Raw genomic sequence first — 27614 nt, 5'->3', positions numbered from 1 at the left:
TACCGGTTTTCTATTTTCGTCATTAGAATTTGTGCTGGGGACCTTTAGCTTGCATCTCATATCCTTGAGATTATCCTCGTGTACTATATATTGTGTAGATAGTTTAGTTAAAAAAAACTAATTTGAAGTACTTCTGGATATTGGAGCCTATACAGTCATTGGTATTTTTTTTTTAAGTGTATTTGTAATTGATTGAATTTTTTTTTCAGTTTTAATTATTACAAATGACTAAAGAGCTAACTTATTAAAGTCTAAAAAATGACTATATTTTTATTTATTTTGTGCAGTTGGGTTAGGAAGGGGTGGCATACACAGGTCAGAATGCAGTGTGAGGAAACATGTTCTGTGCTACCCTGTGTGTTCCAGAGATCAAACTGAGATCATCAAATCGATGTCTGTACCTTGCACTATCTCACCGATCTGACACTTGATTTTTACATTAACACTTTTGCCACATTTTCCTTGTTTAAAGATTAAAAAAAAATGTTCTGTTCTATCTAAACTTAGAGGGAATTCCTCACATAGATATCAATATTAAGAGGAGAGGATCTTCAGCAGCCATATTAGAGCCTGCATTTAATAACTATTTAGATGAGTGTGTTAGACTTTTTTTTTCATAGTTAGAGTGGTAGAAGAATTTATTTTGAGTTCCAGATAAAAGCAGTTGTATCCATTCTAATCCGTACCAGTATTTGAGTCATTGTTTTAATATTTCACTTTATTTATTTCTTTATTTTTGAGCTGAGGATCGAACCCAGGACCTTGTCCTTGGTAGGCAAGCACTCTACCACTGAACTAAATCCCCAACCCTTGATTTATTTTTGAAATAGACTTTTGGCAATTTTTGGACACTATTAAGTAGTTTATTTCAGTTGGCATTTAAATGAATTGAATTTTAACCATTTTATATGAAATGAAACATAGAAAACTGAATCAGCCAAGTTTATGCTTTAGAATAGACTAACATGGACAACTCTCTTGATTACACAATAAAGCATTGAAGCATTGCTGGGATTCCAGAACCTCCCTGCCCTGTCAGATTCCTTTCTCCCTTTTTTGCTTGCTAACATCCTGATATTTATGGTAGTAACTTCTCTTGCCTTCCTTGAATGTTTTGCTGCTTAAACATTTATAGGTCTCCATTTTGTTTGTACAGTATGCAATCTGCTCCTGCCTTTTGTGGCTCAGTGTTAAGATTCACCTATATGGATATACATGGCTAATTGACTCTCTGAATTAGTTTCTATTGTTGTGATAAAAAACAGTATGATCAAAAGCAACTAGGGTAGGAAAAGGGTTTATTTCAGCTAACAAATCTCAGGTCCCTTTCCATCACTGAGGTAAGTCAGGGCAGTAGCTCATGGCAAGAACCGAAGCAGAGGCTATGGAGGAGTGCTCTTACTAGCTTGTTCTTTTCTTAGCCTGCTTTTTTTTATATGACTCAGGACCACCTGCCCAGGGGTATCACCATCCACTGTGAGCTGAACCCCGCCATGTCAATCATTAATCAAGAAAATGCCCCCACAGGCTAATCTGGTGGGGAAAATTTCGTCCCCCTTCCAAAATGATTCTAGCTTTTCTGGTTGACAAAAAATTAACCAGGACATTAACTGATTCCATTTCATAGTGTTCATTGAATAACTATATTATTTTCATAAAAATAATTGCTGTTGGACATTTGAGTTGTTTTCAGTTGGGACTGTTTATAATCAATGCTAGTATTATAATATGTATCTATTAGAATATTTACTGTATGAGATACATGTGTGAATAGAATCAGTAAGTCACGGGGCACGTATATCTTCACATTAAAGAGAGAATGCTAAAGTGTTTCCTTGGATTGCATATTCCTTCTGCAAACCTGTATGGATGTTTATTTTATTTTATTCTTGACAGAAGGTATCAGTGACTTTTTCTAGTTTAGAAACTAAAAGCTTGTCCTCCAGGTGTGTATGGCTGTCTCTTTGGAGTTTGAAGTTGCATTTCCCTTGATGACTAACAGATTCAGCACATGGTATTGTGTTTTACTGATTCTGTGGATTTTTTATGTGCCTCTGAAGTACTGCTTACATGAGATTTGTTGTAGCTTTCCATTTACTTATTTTTTGTAGTTTAATGCTTATAAATTATTTTAATATAAATTCTTTGTCATATTGATCTATCCAACACAAAGATCATGTTTCCTTCCATTCAGGATACTTGTTTTCTGTTGTCTTATTTGTGCTGTTTGATGGAGAGAAGTTTCTAACTTCCATAGTATCAAAATTATCTTCTTAAGTGATTTTGTGCTAGGTAAAAATTCTTTACCTGTGGTTATGCAAATGTTTTCCTGTACTTTCTTTCACTTGAAACTTTGTTTTTTTTCCGCTTAATTTGGAGATTTTTGTTTAATGTGGTACTTAGAGATCTTTTTACATGAATCCCCAGCTGCCCAAACATTCTTTATTGAAAGTCCATCTTTTCCCCCATAACTCTGAAGTTTTTCACCTTCATTCATTATGTGTCCATGTATACAAATATATCTCTCTGGGCTCTCTTTTCTGCTCCCATGCTTGACTTGTCTATCTTTTGGGAAGTACCATATTAAATACCAGAACCTTAAGTGACTGCTTTTCTTCAAGAGACTCTTGTGTATTTATGGCTCTTTGCATTTTTCTTACACATGTTTGAATCAGCTAATACATTTCCATGTTAAGTCTGCTGAGATTTTTATGGGGATTACATTGACTTTATAGAAAGTTGGGAAGAATATATCTTTATAGCATTGTGCTTTTAAACCCATGTAGATGATATTTCTACATACTTTAGACTTTAAACTATTTTTAAAATTTTAAATACTTTCAAAAGCTACCAGTCTTTCATATCTTATTTTGATTTTAATGATTTCAGTGCTGTCTTTAATTTTATTTTCTTAATATTGTTGATACATAGAAATTTAGCTGACTTACATATTTTTAGTCCTCAGAAACCTTATTAGGCTTTCATTAATTCTTATTTATAGATTCTTTTATGTTTTCTATGTACACACCATAATCTGCAATAATAATTCAATGTCTTTCTCTATGATCCTTATATCTTTTATTTATTTTTCTTGTCTTACTCTGCTGGCTAGGACATCCGGTACAGTGATGAATAGAAGTGGTGATAGCTGAGCATCCTAGTCTTGATGCTGATCTCAAAGTGAAATCATTCGACGTGTCACCATTAGGTATGGAGTTTTCTGTAGGTTCCCCCTCCCCCACTTAGGGTTTGTTTTGTTTTTTACTCACTCAAGGGAGATACATTTCTATTCCCCTGAGTAAGAGGATTTTCTTTTCTTCAGTTTTGAATGGGATTGAGTATACTTGAGTTTTGTGCATCTGAGATAATCATAGGATTTATCTTTTTTCATTCTGTTAATCTGGATAAATAATAGGTTTAACATTAGTAAGTCAGCTAGCTGTGTACCTGGAGTGACGGGCCATCAAGATTGTTGCAGGGTCATCTTTTATAGAATGTTTTGTATTCTCGGAAACCCCATCGAGATATTTTATCCCTTTACTTGAATTCAACTCTGTGTAAAGCAAACTGTGTGCTTTTGTATACTCTTTTTGGATTGTTAGTGTTGTGTTTAATTTTGTATGTGTGTCTATGTTCAGGGGTGAGATAGTGAAGTTGTGTATTGTTACACAGATATTGTGCAGCTTTGCTGTAAAGATTGTTAACTTTAACAGATGATTTGGGAGGTGTACACTCTTCTGATTTTGTTTTGTTTTGGGGGAGCAGAAATTATGCAGTCTGTGATGCATGTCTTTTTTTTCAATATTTAGAACTAGATCTGATTTGTTTTAAAAGATTGCATATTATTGACTCAGTTAAACAGTTACATGCTCAATCAGACATTTGTTGGTGGCTTTTTGTATGTTATACTTTCCTGAGTTCTCTACCATGAGCTTTTGATGTAAGTTTGTTTTTAATTTTTTATTGTCAAAACTTATTGACCTCTTTCATTTCTGATATCGCTTACATCATTATTGTTCTTCTTCAATCAATACTTGATTGGTTCTTCCAAGGGATATATCAGTTTTATTCTAAGAATCAACTTTTGACTTTGTTTACCCTGTGTTCTGTTTTGTTTCAGTTTCTATTCTTTATTATCACTCTCTTGCTACTTACCTGTTTGTTTCTCATGTATTGCTCTGTTTCTCATGTATTGCTCTGGATGTGTTTATTATGTGGACTGTTACACAGGAGCTTGTGCTTTCTTTTTTCCTTTTAGCTACATCAGATATGTTTGAACTGTACTTTATGTGTGGTACTGTTTTTAACAGTGGGTTACTTAGAAACATTACGTGAATGAATATGAAGGTTTTCTTTTCTTTTTTTTGTCATTTGCTGGTTTAATTGTACTATAACAGAAACACTCTTACTTTTTACTGTTTTAATTTTAATTTTCTTTTTTTGAGAGATAATCTTGCTGTATAGCCCAGGAAGGCCTCAAGCTGACTATGTAGATCAGGCTGGCCTTGAATTGTCAATCTTTCTACCTGAGCCTTTAGAATACTGGTATCTCAGGTTCATACTCTATATTAGCATACATTAATTACACAGAAAAAAAAAAGTTTTATTGTGACATCTTCAAACATGCCTGTAATGTACTTTGTGTTCATGTTCCATTACCCTTCTGCTTGGGATAGCTCCCTTATTAGTCTCCAGGGATTCTTTTGGTACTAAAGATTAAACTCAAGGATTTATGCATGCTAGGCAGGAAGGAGCTCTTCCACTGAGCTAAATCTCCTGGCAGGGTGTGCATGTGTGCGTGTGTTTCCTTTCCCCCCCTCCCTCTTCCCTTTCTCTTCCTTCCATCTTCCCCGCTTCCTTCCATCCCTCCCTTTCTCCTCCCTCCCTCCCTCCCTCCCTCCCTCCCTCCCTCTTTCCTTCCTTCCTTCTTTCATGATACTTCTTCACTAATTTTGCCAAGTTGCCCTTGAAGTCACTGTGTAGCCTTAGGCATACCTTTCATTTGTAAAGAAGCTTTTTAATTAGGTTCAATTCCACTTAGTGATTCTTGTGAAATCTTTGCCTGTTTGGTTCTTTGTGCTTTCTTTATGCTTTCTCCCAGTGTTTTCAAAATTTCAGGTCTTTTTTGGGGGATGGGTGTTGAGACAGGATTTCTCTGTAGCTTTGGAGCCTGTCCTGTACACTCTTTAGATCAGGCTAGCCTTGAACTCACAGAGACCTGCCTGTGTCTGCCTCCCCAATGCTAGGATTAGATCAAAGGCATGTGCCACCACCACCTGACAATTTCAGGTCTTATAGATAGGTATTTGAATTTTTTGTTGTTGTTGTTGTTTTTGTTTTGAATACTGGGTAAGTGGAGGGGATCTATTTTCATTCTTTTACATGTGAGTATTCGGTTTTCATGTCACCATTTTCCAGAGAGGCTGTTTTTCCCAAGATGTGTTTTGGATCCATTGTTGAGAATTCTGTGGATGTAGTTCTATGAGTCATTTTTGGATATTCTATTTTAGTCTTGCCTTCTTTTGTGTGGTAACTATTTTGTTTTCTTAATTGTTGCACTATTATATAATTTGAAATTATGTATTATGGTATTTCTAACTTGTTCCTTTAGATCAGGATTGCATTAACTATTTGGGGTCTTTGTGGTTTTTTTTTCCTAAATTTAAGGCTTTTATTTTTCTATTTCTGTAACAGTATCATTGGAATTTTGTTGATTACATTAAATCTGTAAATTGTTCAGTGATGTTGTCATGTTTACAATATTATTAGTTTTATTGGTCCCTGGACATTAGAGATGCTTCTACCTTCTAGTGTCTCCTTTAGTTTCTTTCTTCAGTGTTTCATAGCTTTTCTTAAAGATGTTTTTTACTTCCTTTGTTGAGTATATATCTTGAAAATTATTCAGCTTCTTTGTATATAATATTTGCCATCTAGTAGTTAGTAAGCTCTGAACTTATCAAGTGTGGTACAATGTAAACTTGTTAAATGTGTGTTGACACTTTTTTACTTCTTTACTGAATCCTTGTGATCTGGTCATGTTTATTCTAGAACTGTTTTATTTGAGGTGATTTTATCTCTGACTGTATATAGCTGCAGTATGCTTTTGTGTGCATACAGGTGCATGTTTGTACATATATCTGGAAGTCAGATGACAATCTCAGTGACACAGAATCTGCCAAATAGACTAAGCTGGCTGGCCAGGCTGCCTCAGCTTCCCCAGTGCTGGGATTATAATCATAGGCCACCACACCCAGCTTTTTAACATAAATTCTAGGGATTAAACACATGTCCTTGTGCTTTTGAGGCATGCATTTGCCAACTAAGCCCCAGAATGAGTTTTAAAAATATACTTTGTTTTTTCTTTTCCATTTTAATTTCTTACCTGAAATCCAAAACAATTTTAACAACATGTTTATATTCACTAGGATGATACTTGTACCTGGGTTAGTTGTTCCACTTAACATTTATCCATTTGAAATTCTTATTTATTTACTTATTTTTTGCTTTTGTTTTTGTTTCTGTAGATAGGGTTTGTGTGTGTGTGTGTGTGTGTGTGTGTGTGTGTGTGTGTGTGTGTGTGTGTAACAGTCCTGGTTGTCCTGGAACTCCCTCTGTAGACCAGGCGGGCCTTGAACTCACCCCGATCCACCAACCTCTGCCTCCCAAGTGCTGGGATTAAAGGCATGCACAGTGATTTTGTTTGTTTTGTAAATTATTTTATTTCATTTTATATGCTTGAGTGTTTGGACTGCATTTTTGTCTGTGTATCACACACATACCTGGTGCCTGTGGAGGCCAGAAGAGGGCGTAGGATCCCCTGGAACTGAAGTTGTGAGCCGCTATGTGGATGCTAGGAATCAAGTCCAGGAACTCTGAAGAGCAGCAAGTGTTTCAGCTACTGAGCCAGCCACCTGTCTAGCCTTAATCTTGGTTTTAAAATTATAAATTATTTGATATTGGCCATTTTTATAACTCATTTTAAATATATAGCAGCTTCTGTGTACTAAAATAGTTATATTGGGACACTAGAAAGATGAGACAGAAATAAGAATTTACTATTGTGGCATTTCGGGTGACATCAGAGTTTTTCATAGTTCAAGTTTTTTGTTTGTTTGTTTGTTTTTCCCTGAGACAGGGTTTCTTTGTGTAACTTTGCGCCTTTCCTGGAACTCGCTTGGTAGCCCAGGCTGGCCTTGAACTCACAGAGATCCACCTGGCTCTGCTTACTGCTAGGATTAAAGGTGTGCTCCACCACCACCCGGTAGTTCAAGTTTTAATATATAATAAGAATTAGTGATTTTGTTCTGGTTATATTAGTGACCAGATATGATACAGATTATCTATGTCAATGTTTTGTATTTAAACTGTTTTTAGTGTTCATTCTAGTTAGAACCCTCAGAAGAAAATAATTTTTTAATAAAGATATCTAGGAGTGATGCATTTCAAAATAACTAAAAGTATTTAAGAGGTATCCATGAGAGTGCTCTGTTGATTTTTAAAGCCAAAACCATTGGAATTTTAAAATATCTGTGAAACAAAAGCCTTCAGTAATGGTGAGGAATAACGGGGCTGTTTATAGACAGCTACATTAGGAGGTTGAGAACCATTGACTGCATGGCTCTCGTGTGAGCTGGGGTAGAGTACTTTATATGTTAGAGTGTAGGACAGAATGTTGAGAATAGCAGTGGAATGAATGTAGCTGTGGGTTTGTATGTACTCTGGGCCATCAAAACATTGGCCACTTGACCAGCCTATATTTAAAAAGACTACCAAGTTGTAGGTGAATGTCTTCATGCAAGATACTAACAGTGTTTTAGTTAAGATAGAAATGCTGTTAACACTTTTTATGAATGAGCAAAGTTTTCTTAAGTAGATGCAATGTTTAGTTGAAAACATTTGATAATACCTATCACTGTTTTGTTACTGTTTGTTTTTTCTGATGAATATCTCTTCTTCCTTGAAGTTGTTGGCTAAATTTGGCTTTTTTTCTCCTTCTAGTTAGTATGTGTATTCCTTTCCTGCCCCTTTAATGTTAGCTTTTTCTACTGTCCAGTTCTTGATTTTCCTTTTTCATTAGATTGATGTTGGGCAAAATACATTCATTACCATGGGCTCCTTTCCTTATAGCTTTAGCATTTGTTATTATTTACTCTTTATTTTGTCTTTACATATTGTAAAATTCTGTAAGTCTTTTAAGGCTCCATCTTTGATTTAAGATCTAATTTCACTTAGATACTATTTTTGAACCTTCCCTCCATGGTACTGTTTATTCTCCATGCTTAGCAGAGTACTAAGGTGACAAGCATTTGGATCACTGACTGCATCAGTTGGATAGTACTCACTGTGCTTACTTTGCTGCAGTATATGATACTCATACTAACAGACCTGTACACATGCTCTCCTACCAGCATTAGGGATTAAGCTGGGAGTTGCTATTGTCTTGAGACAGTGTTGCCATGGTTGACAGCTTGCTTCCTAGAGCAAGAAGGCTGCTTTGATTCTAATTCCAGTTTTTCTGCTCACCACTGAACAGTTTTCAACAAATTACCTAGCCTTTCTGTGCGTCATTTTCCTAGTAGATGTGATATCTGCTTCAAATCTGGGAATTAGTACTATGCACATATCTGTTACTGTTTTATAGTTTTAAATGGTTCCATATATTTGGGTTAAAGTAAAACAGCCAGTTATGCTTACCTGGGGGTAGTATAGAGTTTCTGGAAAGCAGCTTAATGTATAGTGAAAATTTTATAGCTATTTCTGTTCATTAATTTGCATTTTAATCATCTCAATAAAACCTAAACTAATCCTTTAATACAATGAAAATTATAATATTTGGGTCACTTGTATGTTCTAGATTTATGATAGTTGCAAACATCTTAAATCTTTGGTAAGAAAGGAATGTTTCAATATATCATTGAATATTATCCTATGATTGAAATGCTTACATTTTAATGACATGCTAATAGTTATGATGCAATTGTAACAATATGAAAAGCAAAATACTTAAATGTTTTCAAAAATCATGAAATGTAAATATAATAGTACTTAATTTATAGTTGCTTTGGAGTTAATTGAACAACTGTCAGACTAATAAAGTGGGTTACAGCATGTGCTTTAAACAAAAAGTCAACTAGCTGGGCAAGAATGGCACACGCCTTTAATCCCAGCATTCAGGAGGCAGAGTCAAGCAGATCTCTGTGAGTTTGAGACCAGCCTGGTCTACAGAGCAAGATCCAGGACAGGCACCAAAACAACAGAGAAACCCTGTCTCAAAAAACCAAAAAAAAAAAAAAAAAAAGTCAATTACATGAGGAAATGTGATTTTTATATATTTTGTAGTTTGAAGTCACTTTATTGCTATTGTTCAATTTTACATTTTTATTGTAAAACTAGTCATTGTTAGTGTAAATAAACATAGCATCATGTTTCCATGTAGACAAATGTTTTTATTTGAATGTTAACATTCAAATTTACTTCTGATTTTCTTTGCTTTTGGTCCCCTTAGTGTTGCTCTTAATAGTGGTCAATTTAGTATCCTTTTGTGTTTTAACTTTATCGAAGACTTTTTTTTTATCATGATGCTGAAAATGTGGTTTACATTAGAAATTTTTTCTCCCTTTCTTTAATCTACAGCAATTGGAACAGATCCAGAAGGAACTGAGTGTTTTGGAAGAGGATATTAAAAGAGTAGAAGTAAGAAACCAAGAAATTCTTACAAGTTTATATTGACTTTTATTGCTGTAATTGTTGATTAAATGGAATAAAATCTGCTTAATTTTCTGTTTGCAGTCAAATTAATTTAAATAGTTTCCTACTAACCCTTCATTATTTTCTTAAAACAACATCATTATTTCATTCTTTTATTGAGTAAATTTTTTTAATTTTTAAATTTCTTCTATGTGTATTACTTACTGGATACAGATGTTAATTAGAAGTGATGTCAATACATTAGCAATATTGTTGGAGTTCATAGTAAAATAACAGATTACTTACAGAAATTCATTGAGAGTTCATAGGTTTGTTAGTTGAGGTTTAATTTAATTTAAATTCAGTGTGTGCTTAAATTATCACAAATGATTTCCTTTTGCTGACATAAAAAACATTTCAAAAGACAATGAGTGTTGTGTTTAATGGGAACTCAGTATCCCTTATATTTCTAATTTATTATATTTATATTACCTGTTCCTCTATTTTTGAGCTGAGCCAGAAATAATTTTGCCTGATTATGTCTATAGTTGTATTTTCATATTTGCTGTTTTTCTATGAATCAAAATGTTGCATATAAGTAAAAAAGGAGGCCAGTCAGTGAGATTTAGAAGTGTAATTTATGTGATCATCTATGATCAGTCCCGTTCCTATGAGTTAATGAGCAAAAATTATAATTTTCGTCATTGTTAAATAAAGTCAGTCGTTGTTTCAAGAAGTGTTACATTTATTAGAGAGTGACAGATGTATTCCAGTTTCTATCATTTACTTTGAAGTTTGAATGTTGTAATCCAGTCACCATCCCATCTTATTTATCCTAATATACATTAATAGGTCATCACCTGCATGAATAGTCAGTTCACTGTGTACAAAATATGCTGTATGTCCTTTCTGGTATACTTCCTTTTAACTTTTTCTGTATTTGGTGCTTTCATTAGTTAGAACAGTATTTTATGGGATTTATAGTCTTTTAACATTAGGAAAAGCTTCCTTCTTAATTTCAGATTAACTTTGCTTTTGTACTCTATGGAAAAGAGTCCTTGAGAGGTTTGGGTTTGAAAGCAGAAAGTGACTGATGAGAACCTGGGGCTAATTTAGCAGACCATAATGCCATATGCCTTTTTGAAATATACATTTTCTATTTGAAGTGTGTATGGTAACTCAAGTAATTGCAATTTCAGGAAATGAGTGGCTTGTACTCCCCTGTCAGTGAAGATAGCACAGTGCCTCAATTTGAAGCTCCTTCTCCATCACACAGGTACAATGCTTCACATTAGTGATTGTTTGGGATTTTCTATTATGTGTTCTTGGTACTCTAGTTCTCAGGAGCCCTTTTAATGCAGACTATAAAACCTTTGAGAAATGAAATGCAGATAGCCAGTTATTTTTCTTAATCCTTTGGATTAAGTTAGTAGGTAGGTGTTACAGTATTTTAAATTTCAAGATGGATAAAAAGTTTGAATTTTTTGATGTCTAGTAAATTAATGTCATATTTCAATTCAAAAATTGGAAACATAAAATGGTAATATTAGAGGAAATGAGATAGGGGGGAAAAAAACTTTGGTCCTAGCACATATCTTTAAATCCCAATACTTAGAAGGTAAAGGTAGGAAGATCTTTGTGAGTTTGAAGCCACTACATAGTAAGTTTCAGGGTAGCTAGGGGTACAGAGTAAGACCTATTCTTGAAAAGATAATGATGAAATAAAATTTTAAATCTTTTTTTTTTCCAACTCACTGTATTTTGGGGTGTTGGTTACTCTGCACATTTTAGAATGAGGGCATTAGAAAGATATGTTAGTGTAAGTAAGTCTTCCTGATATTCTTTATTATTATTGTTGTTATAATTCTCATTATCTATCCTGGGCTGGTTTTGAACTCAGAATCTTTCTACAATGATTCAACTTACTTCCCAAGTGCTTTATAGTGCTAAGATTACAAGGTGTGTACCTCCATTCTTGGCCTTGGGAAGTAGTGTTGCTGGGTAGTGGAAGCCGAGGTCTTATTAAGTTCAGACTCAGTCTTTTCATCTTCAACATCCATAGTGGCTGGAATTTTGGGCACATATTACCATGCCTGTCCTTGTATTCCTATTCTTGTTAACTTGGGAGATGGAAGCTTAAAGATTAGGAGTTGAAAATAACCCTTGATTTCATAGCTAGTTAAAGGCCAACCTAAGTTACATGAGACAATGTTTCAAAAAACAAAAATAAGTAAAACAAACTCCATTTTACAAATTACTAAATCTTATCTGTCTGCTTCATTATAGCAGGAATTATATTATATTATATACAATTATATATCTCTTGCCCCAACTCCCTAGATTTTAGAATAACACTTAGTTAGCTTCATTTGACTCTTTATAGAATAAAGTAGGTGAATGTGATACCTTTTAGCTGTAAAATTTATTTCATGAAATATGTGCAGCCAGAAACCCTGTCTCGAAAAACAAAAACAAAAAAAAAAAAAAAGAAAGAAAGAAAGAAATATGTGTTACCTAAATTTGGACTTTGGGGTTTATATTTAAAATATTCAAATAAGAGCAATGGCCACCTTGTAATTCACCTTTTTCTACAAGTTTTTAAATTTCCTTACAACAATCCTAATGACTAGCTCCGTAAGTTATTGTTATCATTAGCCTGTCATTCACATGCTGCCTGATATATGACTGTTGTGTGTATGGTTTGTGTGTGTGTGTGTGTGTGTGCGTGTGTCTGTGTGTTTGTGTGTCTGTGTGTGTGTCTGTGTCTGTGTCTGTGTCTGTGTCTGTGTCGTGTAGGTAGGTAGGCAGGTGGAAGTTTCTTTCCTGCCTTCTTGTTCCCAAATTCCCAGCAGCCACTTCCCAAATAATTGACTCAGGCTTAAATTACTTAAAAATGCTCGACTGGTTGCTCAGGCTTATTACTAACTAGCTCTCACACCTACATTAACCCATAATTCTTATCTATGTTTAGCCACGTGGCTTGGTACCTTTTCTCAATGTGGCATTCTCATCTTGCTTCCTCTGCGTTGGGCTGGCAACTCCTAGACTCCACCTTCCTCCTTTCCAGCATTCCCAGTTTGGCTTTCTTGCCTAACCTCCTGCCCAGCTACTGGCCAGTCATTATTTTATTAAACCAATTTGAATGAAAAATCTTTATAGTGTATAAGAGGCATTTCCCCTTTTTTTGTCTAATTAAAAAGGAAGATTTTAACTTTAACATAGTAAGATTATACACAACAAAAATAGTTATTAAGTAAGAATTACAGTAACAGTAATCCATTTGTATTTGGCAAAATTAGAGAAAATAATTTTATCTTGGTTAGTCTAAAGTTTTGTATCTAATTTATCTTTTATTATAACTAAAGAAAACTATAACTATCGACTTCAACTCCATCAAAGACGCCAGAAGGATGTAATGCTATCTAATGATAGGGATATCACACTGCCTAGACAGTCACCCTAAGTTTCTCTACAATGTTGGGATATCCATCTTCAGCTTATAGTCCTAGCATATCTGACAGGCTTTTCTGTGAAGCATGGATTTTGCAGAACTTTCCCTCCTTGTCATGGCAAAATTCTGCAGTTACTTTTCTTTTGTGTCCTGCTTGTTCAGTTTGTACAGCATATTGTCAGCAATCGAGCAAGGGCACGTTCTTTATCCACATGGCTAGTTTTTGCTATGAAGAAAACAAACTCCATATGGAGTTTTTTTGATGCCCATCTTCCTATTTCAAGTAATTGGTGCTACCAGGAACAGACATGTCTCACTGTTGAGAAAAGTCTAAGTTCTTAGCATTTAAAGTGCCATATTCTATAGGTCTTTGAAGTGTTTGAAGATTGCCTGTCTATCTGAAATATATATCAGCATGACCTTGAAAACGTGACTATTGCTATAATAGGTAACTTAATCCATATTTAATTATATATTACATTTTTAATCAAGCTGCATAAACATAATACCCTAAACAAGAGTAGAAATATACATATAGTATATCAAAATAACTTTAAATTTATATCAATAAATTAAAATCATACTGATGTAAAATATGTAAGATTAACAGTTGTTTTGGATTAAAATGAGTTAAAATATACAGACAGTATGACAAAATTAACTTTAAATTTATGTCATTAAGCTAAAATCTCTCTTGATGTAAAATATGTAAGATTAACAGTTGCAGCCCTGCAGTGGTGGCACATGCCTTTAATCCCAGCACTGGGAGGCAGAGCCAGACAGATCTCTGTTAGTTCAAGGCCAGCCTGGGCTACCAAGTGAGGCGCAAAGCTACACAGAGAAACCCTGTCTCGAAAAACCAAAAAAAGATCAACATTTTCTTTTTGGATTACCATGAGTAAAAACATACATACAATATAACAAAATTAACTTTAAATTTATTTCAATAAACTAAAATCCATCCTGATGTAAAATATGTAAGATTAACAGTTATTTTTTGGATTAAAGTAGATTTAATAATTACCGTTTTTTCCCATCATTTCTATATCATATCCTTCTTCTTTTAGAAAGAGATTGACTATGATCAATAACAATTTGTAACCAAACCTCCTAAACAAAGACAGACATCCATAATCCTGTTTTTTGGAAATGTGGACATAGTTTTCTAGTCTACTTCCTGTTGATTGGGGTTGCTGTTATTCTGAGAGAAAATTTAGGATTATGGTCAAGTCCTGACTGGAGTAGTCTGTGAGGCTGGATCATCTCAGCCAGCAGCCTTGAAGCCTTTCTGAATGCAGAACTCAGAGGACACTGCAACAGAGGCGTTCTGAAACATTGGATCATCTAGGCCATCTGTCCTCATTAGAATTTTTTCAGGAGGTCTTCCTTGATCAAATCTAATTTTTCTTAACACAGAATGAATCTACAGCCTCTCATTTCCTGTGGAAATGAAAGCATACACTCTTCTCCAAAGTAACATATCTTTTGACTTAAATTTTGAAGTCAAGGCATTTTCAAATATATAGGTTGGATTAATCCAGCAACATTTACATTCAAATGTCTCTTATCTTAGTACCTGTTGCTCCTTCCTCAGCTGCCAAACAATTCAAAGACAACACAATAACATACAGTATCCAGACTCTCTGTATTTTCCATCTCTATGTGGCTTTTTTATATTACTTTACTCCCCCTTTAAAGACTATTATTTATAACTTTAATGACTGCCTATACCTTCTCTTTACTCTCCCAAGCCTACATGTATTTTTAAACACACGGTAACTTGCTTAGAGATTTTTTTGTTTTGTTTTGAATCTGTCTTAACTGCATATCTCTATCTTTTTCTGACAGCATGAGTGAGCATTTAGGCTGCTAAGCCAGTGTAGGTAGGACTGATGCTTTGACCTTGTCAGCTGGCTCCACTCCAGTCCTAGTTTGTGGTGGAGGCACATCTATCTGAAAGCCATATTTTCCACTCTTAACTCTGAGAAGTTTTTGGGTTCATGCTGCCACTGAGTAATGTGCCACCCACTGCTCATTATCTCCATCTAAGTGTTGGTATCGGAGTTGTGTAAAAGAGCCACTTGGTTTTTGCCACTATGCTGAGTCAGGAAGCCATTTCTTAAAGGAGTTGTGCCTCTGCTCACTGCCAGTAAACAGAGCCTACCTGAGAAAAGATGGTTACCAAAGAAGCTACATTTGACCCTGGTTTTTTTTTTTTTATGTTTTTTTTTTTTTTTTTATGTTAAGAATCCTTTTTTATTTTATTTTAAAGCTTTCTCAGGTTTTATGTAGAAGTTCTTGCCAAACATTTGGGTGCCACATGTAGGTGGACATTTCTCTCCTGCCTGTCTGTTACCAAATACCCAGCAGCTACTTCCCGAATAATTGACTCAGATTTTTGGTTTTTCGAGACAGGGTTTCTCTGTGTAGTTTTGCGCCTTTCCTGGATCTCTCTCTGTAGACCAGGCTGGCCTCGATCTCACAAAGAGATTAAAGGCGTGCACTACCACCACTCGGCTCAGATTTTTTTCTTTTAAACCATAGAAAATACCATCATTTATTACATGCACTTAAAATTCAACACAAATCAATGTCAATCACTTTTTGAGTACACAGTATGAGAAATGTCAACTAAAGATCCATGTATCTAGCAGGTGATACCACATTTTAGGAGCAGCACACAAGGGTGATAATTGTAAGGATGAAATAATTACATAATTATCCCAGTTTTAGTGTCTTACTTTTTTTCTAATTTTAAAGCATCTTAGGGTTTTAAATACAAGCAGTTACTTTTCAAGTGCTAAATTCTGCATTCTTTACTTTTCTGTACATGGTACTTTTCTGTACCATGCTTTGAAAGACAATTAATTGGCTTAGATGTTCATTGTAAGTAGCTCTCTGAAGCTTTGCTTTCTAACATCTGCTTTAACAGAGACGGCTATGATGGTTGGTTGTTGACCGTCCCCTTTCTTCTTTGATAGAGTCTTTTACAAGTCTTGGGGAGCTGATACTATGTAGCCTATGTTGAACTTGTCCTTAAGTTTCCTCTCTTAGCTTCCTGAATGCTGGAATTAAAGGCTTGTAGCACTGTGTAGGGCTTTTTGTCCTGTCTTTTAATGTCTATTATAGCAGGTTTACTTTGTAGTTCTAGGTTTCTGATTACAGATTTCCTTAGACTTGAATAATGATCTTTTCTGTTTAAATAAACACGAGATAGAACTGGAATGTGGGACATAGTTTTGGAATGCCTTCAGGCTCAACTACGTACATATTTGTTTTGTCATTTTTTCTTCTTGAGGAGTTTGTATTCTCCAAAACATAACCATTCTTGGCTTATAATGTGAATGTCCAGTAGTTCAAGCACCTAACAGAGTCTATGTACTCTTTGTATCTTTCTGAATTTTGTCATCAAAAGAAGTTAATGTTAATTAGAATTAAGATTTTTAAATGTAAGATAAGGTAGGGTTCTTCTACTGACATCTGTATTCTATAACCCGAATCTTGTCTCCTGACAGACTCAGCATCTCTGATAATACAAAGTTTGATTACTGTGAATCAAGTTATGGTGGGCGGATAGATAGGAACTAGAGAAATTACTAAAAATCATCATGGTTTGGGAGACAATGGCTATGAGCAAAGTTTAGAATACTTGTAGATTAGAGAAAGCTATTTTGAACAAACTTTTTGGAGAGCAAGGGCTAGCTGAACCATGGAAGTTACTCCTGAACAAGAAATTTCATGTTGTGGTTTGGAGAATAAAAAGAAGGGAATAGTCTTAGTCTTTGTTCTATTGCTGTGAAGAGACACCATAACCATGGCAACTCTTATAAAAGATAAAAGAAAACATGTAATTGGGGCTTGTTTATAGTTTTGGAGGCTTTGCCCATTATCATCATGACAGGAAGCATGGCAGCAGGCAGATGTAATGCTGGAGAGTAACTGAGAGCTACATTCTTACCCACAGTCAGAGAGAGAAAAAAAATATAGAGTCAACAGAGACAGACTGGGCCTGACATGTGCTTTTTTAACCCTTAAAGCCCACCCCCAGTGACATACTTTCTCCAATAAGGCCACCTCCTAGTCCTCCTAATCCTATCAAAGAGTTCCACTCTCTAGTGACTAAGCATTTAGCTATAGGAGAATTTGTGGGATGTTTTTATTCAAGCCACCATAGAGTTAAAGATGTCATGTGAAGAAACCCTGTCTCTAACCAGCTTGAAATTGAGAGTGATGCTAGGATGCCATGGGCCAATTAAGAGAAGACCCCAAAGTTTGCATATAATCCAGGATGTGCTGTTACCCCTATTAACAAAGTAGAACAGACAACGGTGCATTCTCAAAAATGCCTACAGAGAAACTCACCAGCTACCTATGATTTCTTTTTGCACTAACATAAACAGATGCTGAGGTTGCCTATACTAAACAGTGATTGCTGCAGTCACAGCAGGAAATGCAAAGCGTCCATAAGAGAAGAACAACACTATCCCTCTTCTAGGCATCTTAGTACTATACACTTACATAAAAGAGACCTGTTGTCTTTCTGCCAGCTTCTTGTACTTATCTGTGAGTTCCTGTGACTACCCTAGTAGGCACTTAAAAGCGACAAAGCAAATTCTTTTTTTCCTCTTTCATTCAATGCTTATATAAAATTAAGTTTACTGTCTGTATTAAAAATGCCAGCCAACAGTGCTTTAGCACTGTTTAATTCTTAAGGTAAAATGCCACAAGAAAATGAATACTCATTCTGTACTGCCACAAGCCCGTTTACCTACACTGTCTTGGCCAGTCTATGTTAGGAATATAACAGAAACTGAATTTTTCAAATAGAACCCTCAATATGATAGGAAAGATAAATTTTGTAAATGTTAATATGAGAAAATCAAATATATTCAAATGATCTAGCTTGTAGCCACTTTTACCTAGATATCAATAGAAGTTACATGACTTCCAAAGTTTGTGTCAAAACAGGACATCTATCCATGTGTCCATGTGTAAAGAGATATAAGTTTTTGTTCTTTTCAAAATCAAACATAGTGATCCTAAATGAAATACTAAAACCCTGAGAGCACTGTCATTTTTCAATTCTACCTAATGACATGTAAGTTGCCAGCATGGCATCAAGAGGTATTCCGACCTGATGTTAATGCTGCTGTGTTTTGATATTTTAATATATTAATTCTTTTGTTACTCAGTCAAAATTTTGTTTGTATGTACAAGTGTACAGGTATATTATATTTGAAGCTTATCCTAACAAGGTAAAAAAAAAGCCTTCATTTTGTAAGTGTGGTATAATTTTAAGCATTTTATGCTAATAAGTGAGTATACTAAGATAACCTTAACAATGTAATACATTGTTTAAACATCCAACTAAGGATACATTTTAGTTAATACTTTGACACACCAAAAGTATCTGTTGAACTGATGAAGTTGCACATTATTTAATATTGTATTATGTTTTTTAAGTGTTTCAAATCTCAAGTTCCTAGGCTCTTAAAGCTAGAAAAGTCTCTTTAGAATTCTGAAACAAACTGGTATATGTCAATTCAGAATGGAACCCTGTTGCTTCTGTGCCTGATCAGATCAGATCTTGAAAGCTTCTTGCCCTTTCAGATTCCAGTCATTCAGCGTACTCTTCCTCTGTGATTAGTGACCATCCTGGTGCTGGTAAGATAGGGAAACAGCGACACATGGTAAAACTGGCTGGTGAAAGAAACATCTCATGCTGTTCTATTCTCTCTTTCTACAGTTTCTTCTCTTTCTTAACTCCAGTGCCATCAATTTCATTATTCTCATAGAAACCCTATCTTTGAGTTGTTCATTAATTAGTGTTTGGGAATTCTTCCTCTAATTACTTATAATTGATTTTTTTTTTTTTTTTTTTGAGCTGAGGATTGAATCCAGGGCCTTGTGCTTGTTGGGCAAGCACTCTCCCACTGAGCTAAATCCCCAACCCCATATAATTGATTCTTATAACCCTAAAAGTTTATAGCAAGCATATCATCTAATAAAATTGTCTTCTGTGAATCATAAATAAATAGTAATCTTCAACTCACTGGAAAATGGCTGTAGTTATAAAATAGCCAACTACAGCACCTTTTATGAGGAACTGAAATGTTGACATGTTCTGATAGAGGTACAAAGCCTATTCCTTTGAATGTATCTTTATCTGTTTTTGAAATTCTGTCAAGCAAAAGGAAGTAAAGCAGTAGGCTAAGTCTTTTCTGTCTGTCAAACAATTTTCATCCTTCTTGCATCTACCAGCAGTAAGTCTCTCCTGAAGGAAGCTATTCTGTGAATCTACAACTAAGCTTTAAAGTAGTGGTTTTTCTTTTTCAGCTTCACAATTCTTGTGGAATAACAAATAGTTTAAAAGGAAGTATAAATATTAGGTTCCCTGCTCAGGGTATGTGTTATGTAAGTAGAATGCTTTCTAATTATGAGTAAGATAAGAGAAGTAGAAGGTATTAAAAAATTTTTAATAATATTCTTAAATGTAATTTTGTATTAAAATTAGGAGGTCTGCCCTGTTATAAGAGAACTGTATGTTCAAAAGTTGGAACTATTAGAATATTACAGCCACGTATTGGGCAGCATTTTATAATTTACATGGATTAGTTCCTTTAATCCATTTTACTGGGTAAAAATATAGTCAAAAAGATAAGATTTCTTCCTAGGGTCGCAGTTAGTATACAACTGACATCCTTATCCAGGTATTCTTATTTCAAAAATTATAAAGAAGGCTGTGCAAATCACCTCAGGAGCTGAGCTTTAAACATTAAGAAGTTAAGGAGAAACTTTAATTCAGAATGACCAGGAAGTGACTATTCCAAAGACAGATCCCTTTGGCAATTTGAGTGTAGGGATTTTAGAAATATGTTATAGGTTCACATTTCATCTCTGTAACTTGCATTAAGCAAGTTTAGTGTGTACACCTTAGTTTTTTGTTCATTTATAGATAGGATACTACTCAGCCCACTGATGGGGTGTGATAGCATAGTTGAAGTGAGGAGAGTCATGTCTGCACATAGGACTCAGTGGATGTTAGCTGCTGCTGCTGTTGCTGTAGTTGACAGTGTAGTCACATTATTTGGGGTGATTTGTTTACTGCTTGTATTAAATTTTAATGTCCAAGGATTTGTAAAAGAAAAGAAAAATGAGTATGAATATAATTTTATTATCTTTGGAGGTGTCTGCACATTTCAATCCACGAGAATTTTGCTATTAATAATTGAGATTTATTATTTGAAATTAAAAGTACTTAAAATGTTTGTCAATTATTTGTTACAGGGAAATGGTTCAATAATCATATAATGAAGTTCTTCTTATAGTTCCTCATGATTTATTAAGAACAAAGGTTTATTTTTTTCCCTACCATAAATTAATAGCACAGATGTCATTGGTAGCAGATTAATTTTACCTGCGTACTTGAATGTTTTGGTTTGTTCCCATTGTTTATTTTAAAATCCAGTATTGCCTTTATCTTCAGCCTTTTAGATTTAAAAATTACTGTAATTTAGCCAGATGATATTATGTATTCTAATCATTTAAATGTAAGCCATCCTTTTTCAAACAATAGTCCAATCCAAAATTAGTCAATCTACTATGTTTACCAGAAATGAAACATTGTTTTATTTTAGTTACTTATTATTGTAAAATTTTACATGGGAAAATGTCTTATCTGTGCTTTTTGAAACAGGTTGTGTTGATAATCCTGTGACTCCTAGTCTATGTTTGTGTTCTTTAACCCACATACACCTTGATGCCTGGGACTGAATCTAAGTAGGAGAAGGTGTAACCAAATGAATAACAGCATAAAAAGCAGACTGTATCCGCCAGGGCAGAGAAAACTAATATCATATGGATTTGGAGTTAGGAGAGAAGACTTTGGTTATTTTACATTTATTCTATTCCTTTGATAGTTCTCTTTTACCAGTTTTTGCCATGCTATTTGGGTGCTGGAAACTTATCTAGAGATAGATAGTCCTCAAACACCTCATTTGGTAATGAGGAAACTAAGTGATGTAAGGTAATTGTCTAAGAGCACATAGCTACTGAATGCCATAATAGGGTCTGTTAACTGTAGCTCATCAAGTGCATGCTAATGTTTTCCCCAGTACTATAAATTCTCTTGTCCTTAAAATTCCAAACCTTACTAACCTATTTGGAAATGGAAATAAATCTATGTGCACACTGGCCTTATGATTATTTCCATTAGATAACCTTTCTTGATATGTATGTTTGAAGAGCTGGGAGGAGTAATGTTTATGGGCCCTTTGATGTCTAATTAAATGATTGGCAATAGATGTTTACTTAAAATTATAAATATTGGGTTTATAAATGATACATTTTTAGATCAACTTTTCCTGTTACTAAAATAATGTTAAATACTGAAGTTATATTCTTCTTTCTTCATTTTACAGTAGTATTATTGATTCTACGGAATACAGCCAACCTTCAGGTTTCAGTGGGACTTCTCAGGTAAGTTATACACCTAACAATATATTTTGGTAGGTGCTATGAGTGGAATCATCTATGGTGTAAAATAATAAGTTAGTGTACTAAAATATTCTTTGATAATGACATGCCCTTTTTAGTAGGACTTACTCATTTTTTGTAAATAACAGAACCACTTGTTTGTTTGTTTGCCTGTCAATGGTAAGGACTTTTAAGAAGTAGTTTTTTTGTTTGTTTGTTTGGTTTTTTTGTTGTTGTTGTTGTTTTGTGGAGCTGAGGATCGAAACCCGTGCCTTGCACTTGCTAGGCAAGCACTCTACCACTGAGCTAAATCCCCAACCTCAAGAAGTAGTTTTAACATAGTAATTAATAACAGAGGAAGAACATTTTGTCATTTACCTATTTGTCTCAGAGATATGAAAGTTAGAATTCATGACATATCATTATGTTAGAGCATTAAGCAGTTCCTATGGACTAATGGCTTGTATAAAATAAACACTAGCCTCATCTCTTCCAATTAATTGTATGATTCTTTTAACTTTTGTTCTTTCCATCTTTGACTGTGGGATTTATATTTACCAACCGTAGTTTCTGAGTTCTTATATGTATTTAAAACAAAAACAAACACACAAAAAAACCCTTTATATTTGAATAATTCAGATTCAGGGAAAAGTACTAAGACTGCTACAAAGTTCCTTTATGTAATTCAAATACTTTGTCCAACTAAAATTTTACCACTTTTTGTGTCATTTCCCATCTATATATATATATATACTGTTTTTCCTTTTTAAGTATTAAATTTTATTTCAGTTATGTATTATACTTTTTCCCCATGGGTTATTTATAGTATATACTTTTTTTTTTAACCCATGATTATTCAATATATGTTTCTTTAAAAACAAAGATGCTGTGTTTTGTAATTACAATATAATTGTAAAATTCAGGAAGTGAACGTTAATAGTATGCCATTTAGGTTCAGTATCTGTAGAGAAAGTGTTTTTAAAATACAAATGAAGTGTTTTAATGCTCACTTATATTTACTTTATGTTGAAAAGTTACCTTTAGTAAATGAAAAGCTCTAGCAACATAGAGCTTTCAAGGTTCCTTCTCCTCCTGGGTGCATGGGTGGATGACTGAGCACCTGTTTTATATCGTTTTGAAACTACTTAGTACATCTGTTATCATCCTAATTTGCATGCTTGCTTTGACCTGTTTTGTTCAGCCCATTTTTGTTCTGTTTTGGCACTATCGAGATCACAGCCAGGGCTGTGTGCCTTTTAGGCAAGTGTTCTATTGGTAAACTCTTATAGTGCCTTAGTCTTTTAAAAAATATATTATAGGGTTTGGGGATTTAGCTCAGTGGGCCTGGGTTTGATCCTCAGCTCAAAAAAAAAAAAAAAAATTATAATAAAGTTCATAGAGGGGTTACTGAGACATGATTTAGGTGTTCTTTTTTTTTTATAATACATAGTCAGATATGTTTGTAGACATTTTAAAGCCTCAAAGACTATAATAGCTTGAGTAAGGAAGGCCAATCCTGAATCTGGGAACTAACTGGTTTAGTATACAGTAGTCTCCATTGACACTGGGCTGAGACAGCAGGCTACAGCTCCCTTTCAGGCAGTCAATAGGGTGAACAGCAAGTACTCTAGTGGGTTATTTTGCTAAACTTTGCTGTTTAGTAGTCTAGAAGTATTAAATGCATTTATATGGTATTTAGAATTTACAATTTATCAGGATGTAATCCCCTTCAAAGTTTAGAATTTTTATGACTTTTTCATCTAATATATAATTTACTGGTTTGTAGTCAAAAGACTTCTGATATCCTGAGGCATTGCATTCGTGTCTTCCCAATCCTTATCCACAGAAAGTCCTATTGATATTACTGCTTTTTAAAATTTTTTGTTATGAAAATTAAAAATAGCAAGCATGGCTAAAAGCACCTTTGATGAAAACAGGATTTATTTTAGCTTACAGTTCTAGGGGGATAGAGTTCATTATGGTGGGGGTAGCATGCTAGATTATGTTTCATCTCTCCAGAGGAAGTGGGCCCAAGCTATAAAAGACACTACCAGAATACCCTTTTTCCAGCAGAGCCACACCTCCTAAATGTTTTAAACCTTCCCAAACAGAGCCACCAGCTAGGGACCCAAGTAGTCAGATATATGAGGGTATAGGGGATTTTTTTTTTTTTTATTGAAACCACCATATTCTATATCTCCCCATAGTCTGAAGTACCTTCTGAGACTAAAGTCAGTCTCTTCAACTGTGACCCCTTGCAAAATTAAAACAAAAGATAAAACCCACAACGTATGTACATCTTATATACAAGGGCACAGAGTATACAGTCCCATTGCATTAGGGAAGGATAAGGACATGAGGAAAGACTGGAATAAAGCAAGACAGATCCAACAGGGCAAACACCAGATCTTACAACTCCATGTCAGTATCTAGCACTTTGGTTTCAGAAGGCTTAGATGGCTCTAACCCTACAACTTTGCTGTCTTCATTCTGTTCCTATGAATGATCTAAAAGGAGGGGGGAAAAAAACTTGAAAGGAGCTTCCTAATTTCTGAATTTCTGTGGGTAGAATAAATGCATGCTCAAAACTAACAGTCTGTTAGAAGGCAGGGCAGATTGTGGAGAATAAATCCTACTAGAGTTTCATAGACTGGAGTTAATGTATTCCCAATTCTCACCTTTCTTTCACTTTATTGTTAATGCTGTTTGAGACATGATCTTTTGTGAATCTCAGACTGTCTTCACACCTGGAATAATTTTCTCTCAGCATTCTGAGTGCTGGGATTACAAGTATGACTTACCATTCCTGGTCTTTTCTTCACTTATAACAGTATATGAGACACAACCAAAATAAGTTGATATAACAATGATGAAAAAAGTCATAGATGAGCATAAGCTAAAGAGTATAGCTAAAATAAAGTCTAGACCGAAGGAGAGAGCTCAAGGAGCAAGTTAAGATACAGATACTGTTTTCTCACTTACAGAAGGTGTTCTCCCCTAGAATAGCAGTTAGTCACTCAGCTCTGACTCCCTGCTAGAGAGTTCTTTCCATACACATACTTTCTTCTTGTACGAGCAGAAATATGGATACCCAAGTCCTTTTTCTAAAATGGTGAAATATGGGTTTATATCAATGTATATCATCCCATGTACTTTGTACCATCTTTAGATTACTTGTAATAGTTACTACAATGTGAAAACTTTGTTATTAATTACTATAGTGTATTGTTTAGGGAATAATTTTTTTAATGTGATCTGTACATGTTCAGTACAGATTTTCTTTTTTCAAAATATTTTCTATGTGTAGGTGCAGAACTTGCTAATATGAAAAGCCAACTGTACCTTGTGCAGTGTAATAAAGAATTAGAATGAATGTGAGGGAAAAGCGGTTAGATTTTAGGTGAGATCTATTTTATAATGACTTATCCTGGCTATTTCCCAGCTATTAACACTGTAACTTAAAATACCTTGTATTTTTTAATAAGGAAAGTGGTACATAGAACAACTAAAGAGATTGACCCAGAAAATGTAAGTAAGAGGAGAAAGCAGAGATGTTAAACTAAGCCTATGACTCGGACATGTACAGTTAAAGAACCACTCATTCAATCATTGTTTTTCATTTGTATTAAGTACCTGGTATATACAAAGCCCTATTATAGGTTCTGAACAAAACCAAAACACAAAAATTTCTATATTAAGCAAGCTTCTAATCTAGTTGGAAAGACAATAGTAAAATAAACAAAGATGACTTACAAGGGAAAAGGAAGCGAGAGAGTAAGTTATCTGACTGTCTTTGGGTGTAAACTCTAACTGCAGGAACAACAAATAAATAAGCTGTTGAATTAAAATCGTGCCTGGTTCTGAGGGATGATTGGAGAAGAGTGAATAAAAGAGAAAAGTCAAGAAGGAAATCGTGTGTGTAGCACGGAGTACTATAGACATAGTTGCCTTTGGTTTTTCTAAGTGTAAAGGCTTTGAATTTTCTTTTGAGTACTTAGTGTTCTTCATTAAAAGGATATTTCATTTATTTTGTCTTTGGGAAGTTTAACAAATGAATTGATTCTAAAACAGGATATATGGTGCCATCTGTACTCCGTGATTAGGATCTTAGACTATACTGTTGTAATTTGGAAGATAAATAAGATTTCTGTGTATACTCTGAATCATAAAATAGTTCAAGATAAAAGGCAGTCAATGTTTTTATAATATATTATAATTTTTATTTATATATTTAAAAGAAATTAAGCATTTACTGAAGGAGTCTACAATATTATATAAGCACAAAAAACAGATTATCATAGGAGGATCCGCATACAACAAATTAATTATCATGATACAGGATAAATTAAGGTAGTACAAATTAACAGTAATAAGAATACCAGTTTTAAATGTATAATTTTAAAAATACATACACTGAAATAAGTAAAGCAATCATAAGGCAATTTAGATTGACTAATGGCCTTAATTATTTGTTTAATTGGTTCCTGTTAACAAATTCCCAGTAGTAATTTCTTAGGTGTTCAAAGAATGTGATCAATTGACTTTGAAATTTTTTGATAAAATGAATGATTTAGAGGTTAATATGAAGAGAATACTTAACCAATCAACATAAAAGGATACGGTAATAAAGGAGCAAAAGAAAGTTAACAATCTGATGAAACTATTAATAACGTGCTAAAGGAGTTTATGAAGTAGTGCAAAGAAAGATTAAGTAAATGTTGTTGTGATAACTAGGAAGACATTTGATAGAAATATGTGTTTGTGTACTCGTATGGACTTGCTAAAAGAGTCCAGAGCAAATACATATTGTTTAAATAGAAGTAAGGAAATATGTCAACATACAAAATCGGGAAACAAAAGCAAAATCTAGACCCTTGTTGGGAAACATTTTCAGTATGGTATGTAAAATATCTTACTTGCTGTAACTTTTTAATGCAAACTCTAGATAGGGTTGAACATTTTACTAAAAGACATGATTAAAGAGGTAAAAATGCCCATGTTCATGTCATCTGACATGATTCTGAATTTCCTAAATAAGAGAGAAAATACGATCTAATACATGGTGCCAAAGAAGTCCTTTAATAGTTCTTACTGACGTCAGAGAGTTCAGAACAAGAAACTTAATCAGGAATCATTTAAGATGAGGATACATTCTGAGAATCACATCATTAGTTGATTGTTACTGTATGAACATCATTGAGTGTACTTACACAAACTTCACTGTTGTAGCTCAGTCACTGCACTTTAACCAATGCAGCCAATTGCCAATAAAAGCAAGATGGATGAGTATACTTTCCAACAGTCCATTGTATAGTAAACTTACTGTATACAAGTAAGAATGCATTCGAAACAAAAAAATATATGGTAGACTAAATACACAATCCAGGAGCAGAGTTGTTTAATGTTGTCAGCAGGAAACAGTATTATTATTGTTTATTGGTTTTGAGACAGGGTCTTTCTATACAGCTCCAGCTGATCTAGAACTCAGTATGTACACCAGACAGACTCAAACTCACAAAGACCCATTTGCCATCCAAGTGCTGGAATTAAAGGCATGAGCCACCATGCGTGCATAACTATGAAACAATTCTTATAGCAGAGGGAATAGGAAAACATTTATTTTGTGCCAAATATAAATGACCATGCTCTGTGGACAAAAACGTTCGTCTGAGGAACAGTTATACGAATTTTTTATGTCACAGAACAAAAGAATGTCTAAATCAGTGCACACACTAAATAACATAAATAGGGACATCAGATCAGTTATGGTACCAAATCCAGAAAACCTCTGCTAGCTAATGAAGCTTTCAGATGCTGTGTGGTGACATTCCTCACCTTGGGCTTGGAGAAAGCTAGACATCTTGTAAGTTTATGCATTCTGAAAGTGTGCCTGATGATAGAAAGTGTTCTAAGCAAGATACTGTAGGTGAGCACTAAATGATTATTCAAGGGACTAAATGAAAATAGTCCAAGATAATTTTGATTCCAAATTTATCAAATT

The 27614-nt window shown here is 34.3% G+C and overlaps 1 protein-coding gene across 3 annotated transcripts in view; it reads left to right on the top strand.

Annotated features, from left to right (window-relative positions):
* Positions 1–27614, top strand: part of Cop1 (COP1 E3 ubiquitin ligase) — a 138965-nt gene that overhangs the window by 25659 nt on the left and 85692 nt on the right. For all 3 annotated transcript variants that reach the window (XM_036202402.1, XM_036202401.1, XM_036202403.1), the window contains 3 exons: positions 9634–9693; positions 10887–10963; positions 21559–21616. In XM_036202402.1, the coding sequence (XP_036058295.1) occupies positions 9634–9693; positions 10887–10963; positions 21559–21616 (195 nt within the window). The remainder of the gene's footprint in view (positions 1–9633; positions 9694–10886; positions 10964–21558; positions 21617–27614) is intronic.

Source organism: Onychomys torridus, chromosome 11 (genome assembly GCF_903995425.1).
Source record: "Onychomys torridus chromosome 11, mOncTor1.1, whole genome shotgun sequence".
NCBI classification, from domain to species: Eukaryota; Metazoa; Chordata; class Mammalia; order Rodentia; family Cricetidae; genus Onychomys; species Onychomys torridus.
The sequence above is the reverse complement of the archived record's forward strand: the minus strand, read 5'-3'. Positions and strand labels throughout refer to the sequence as shown.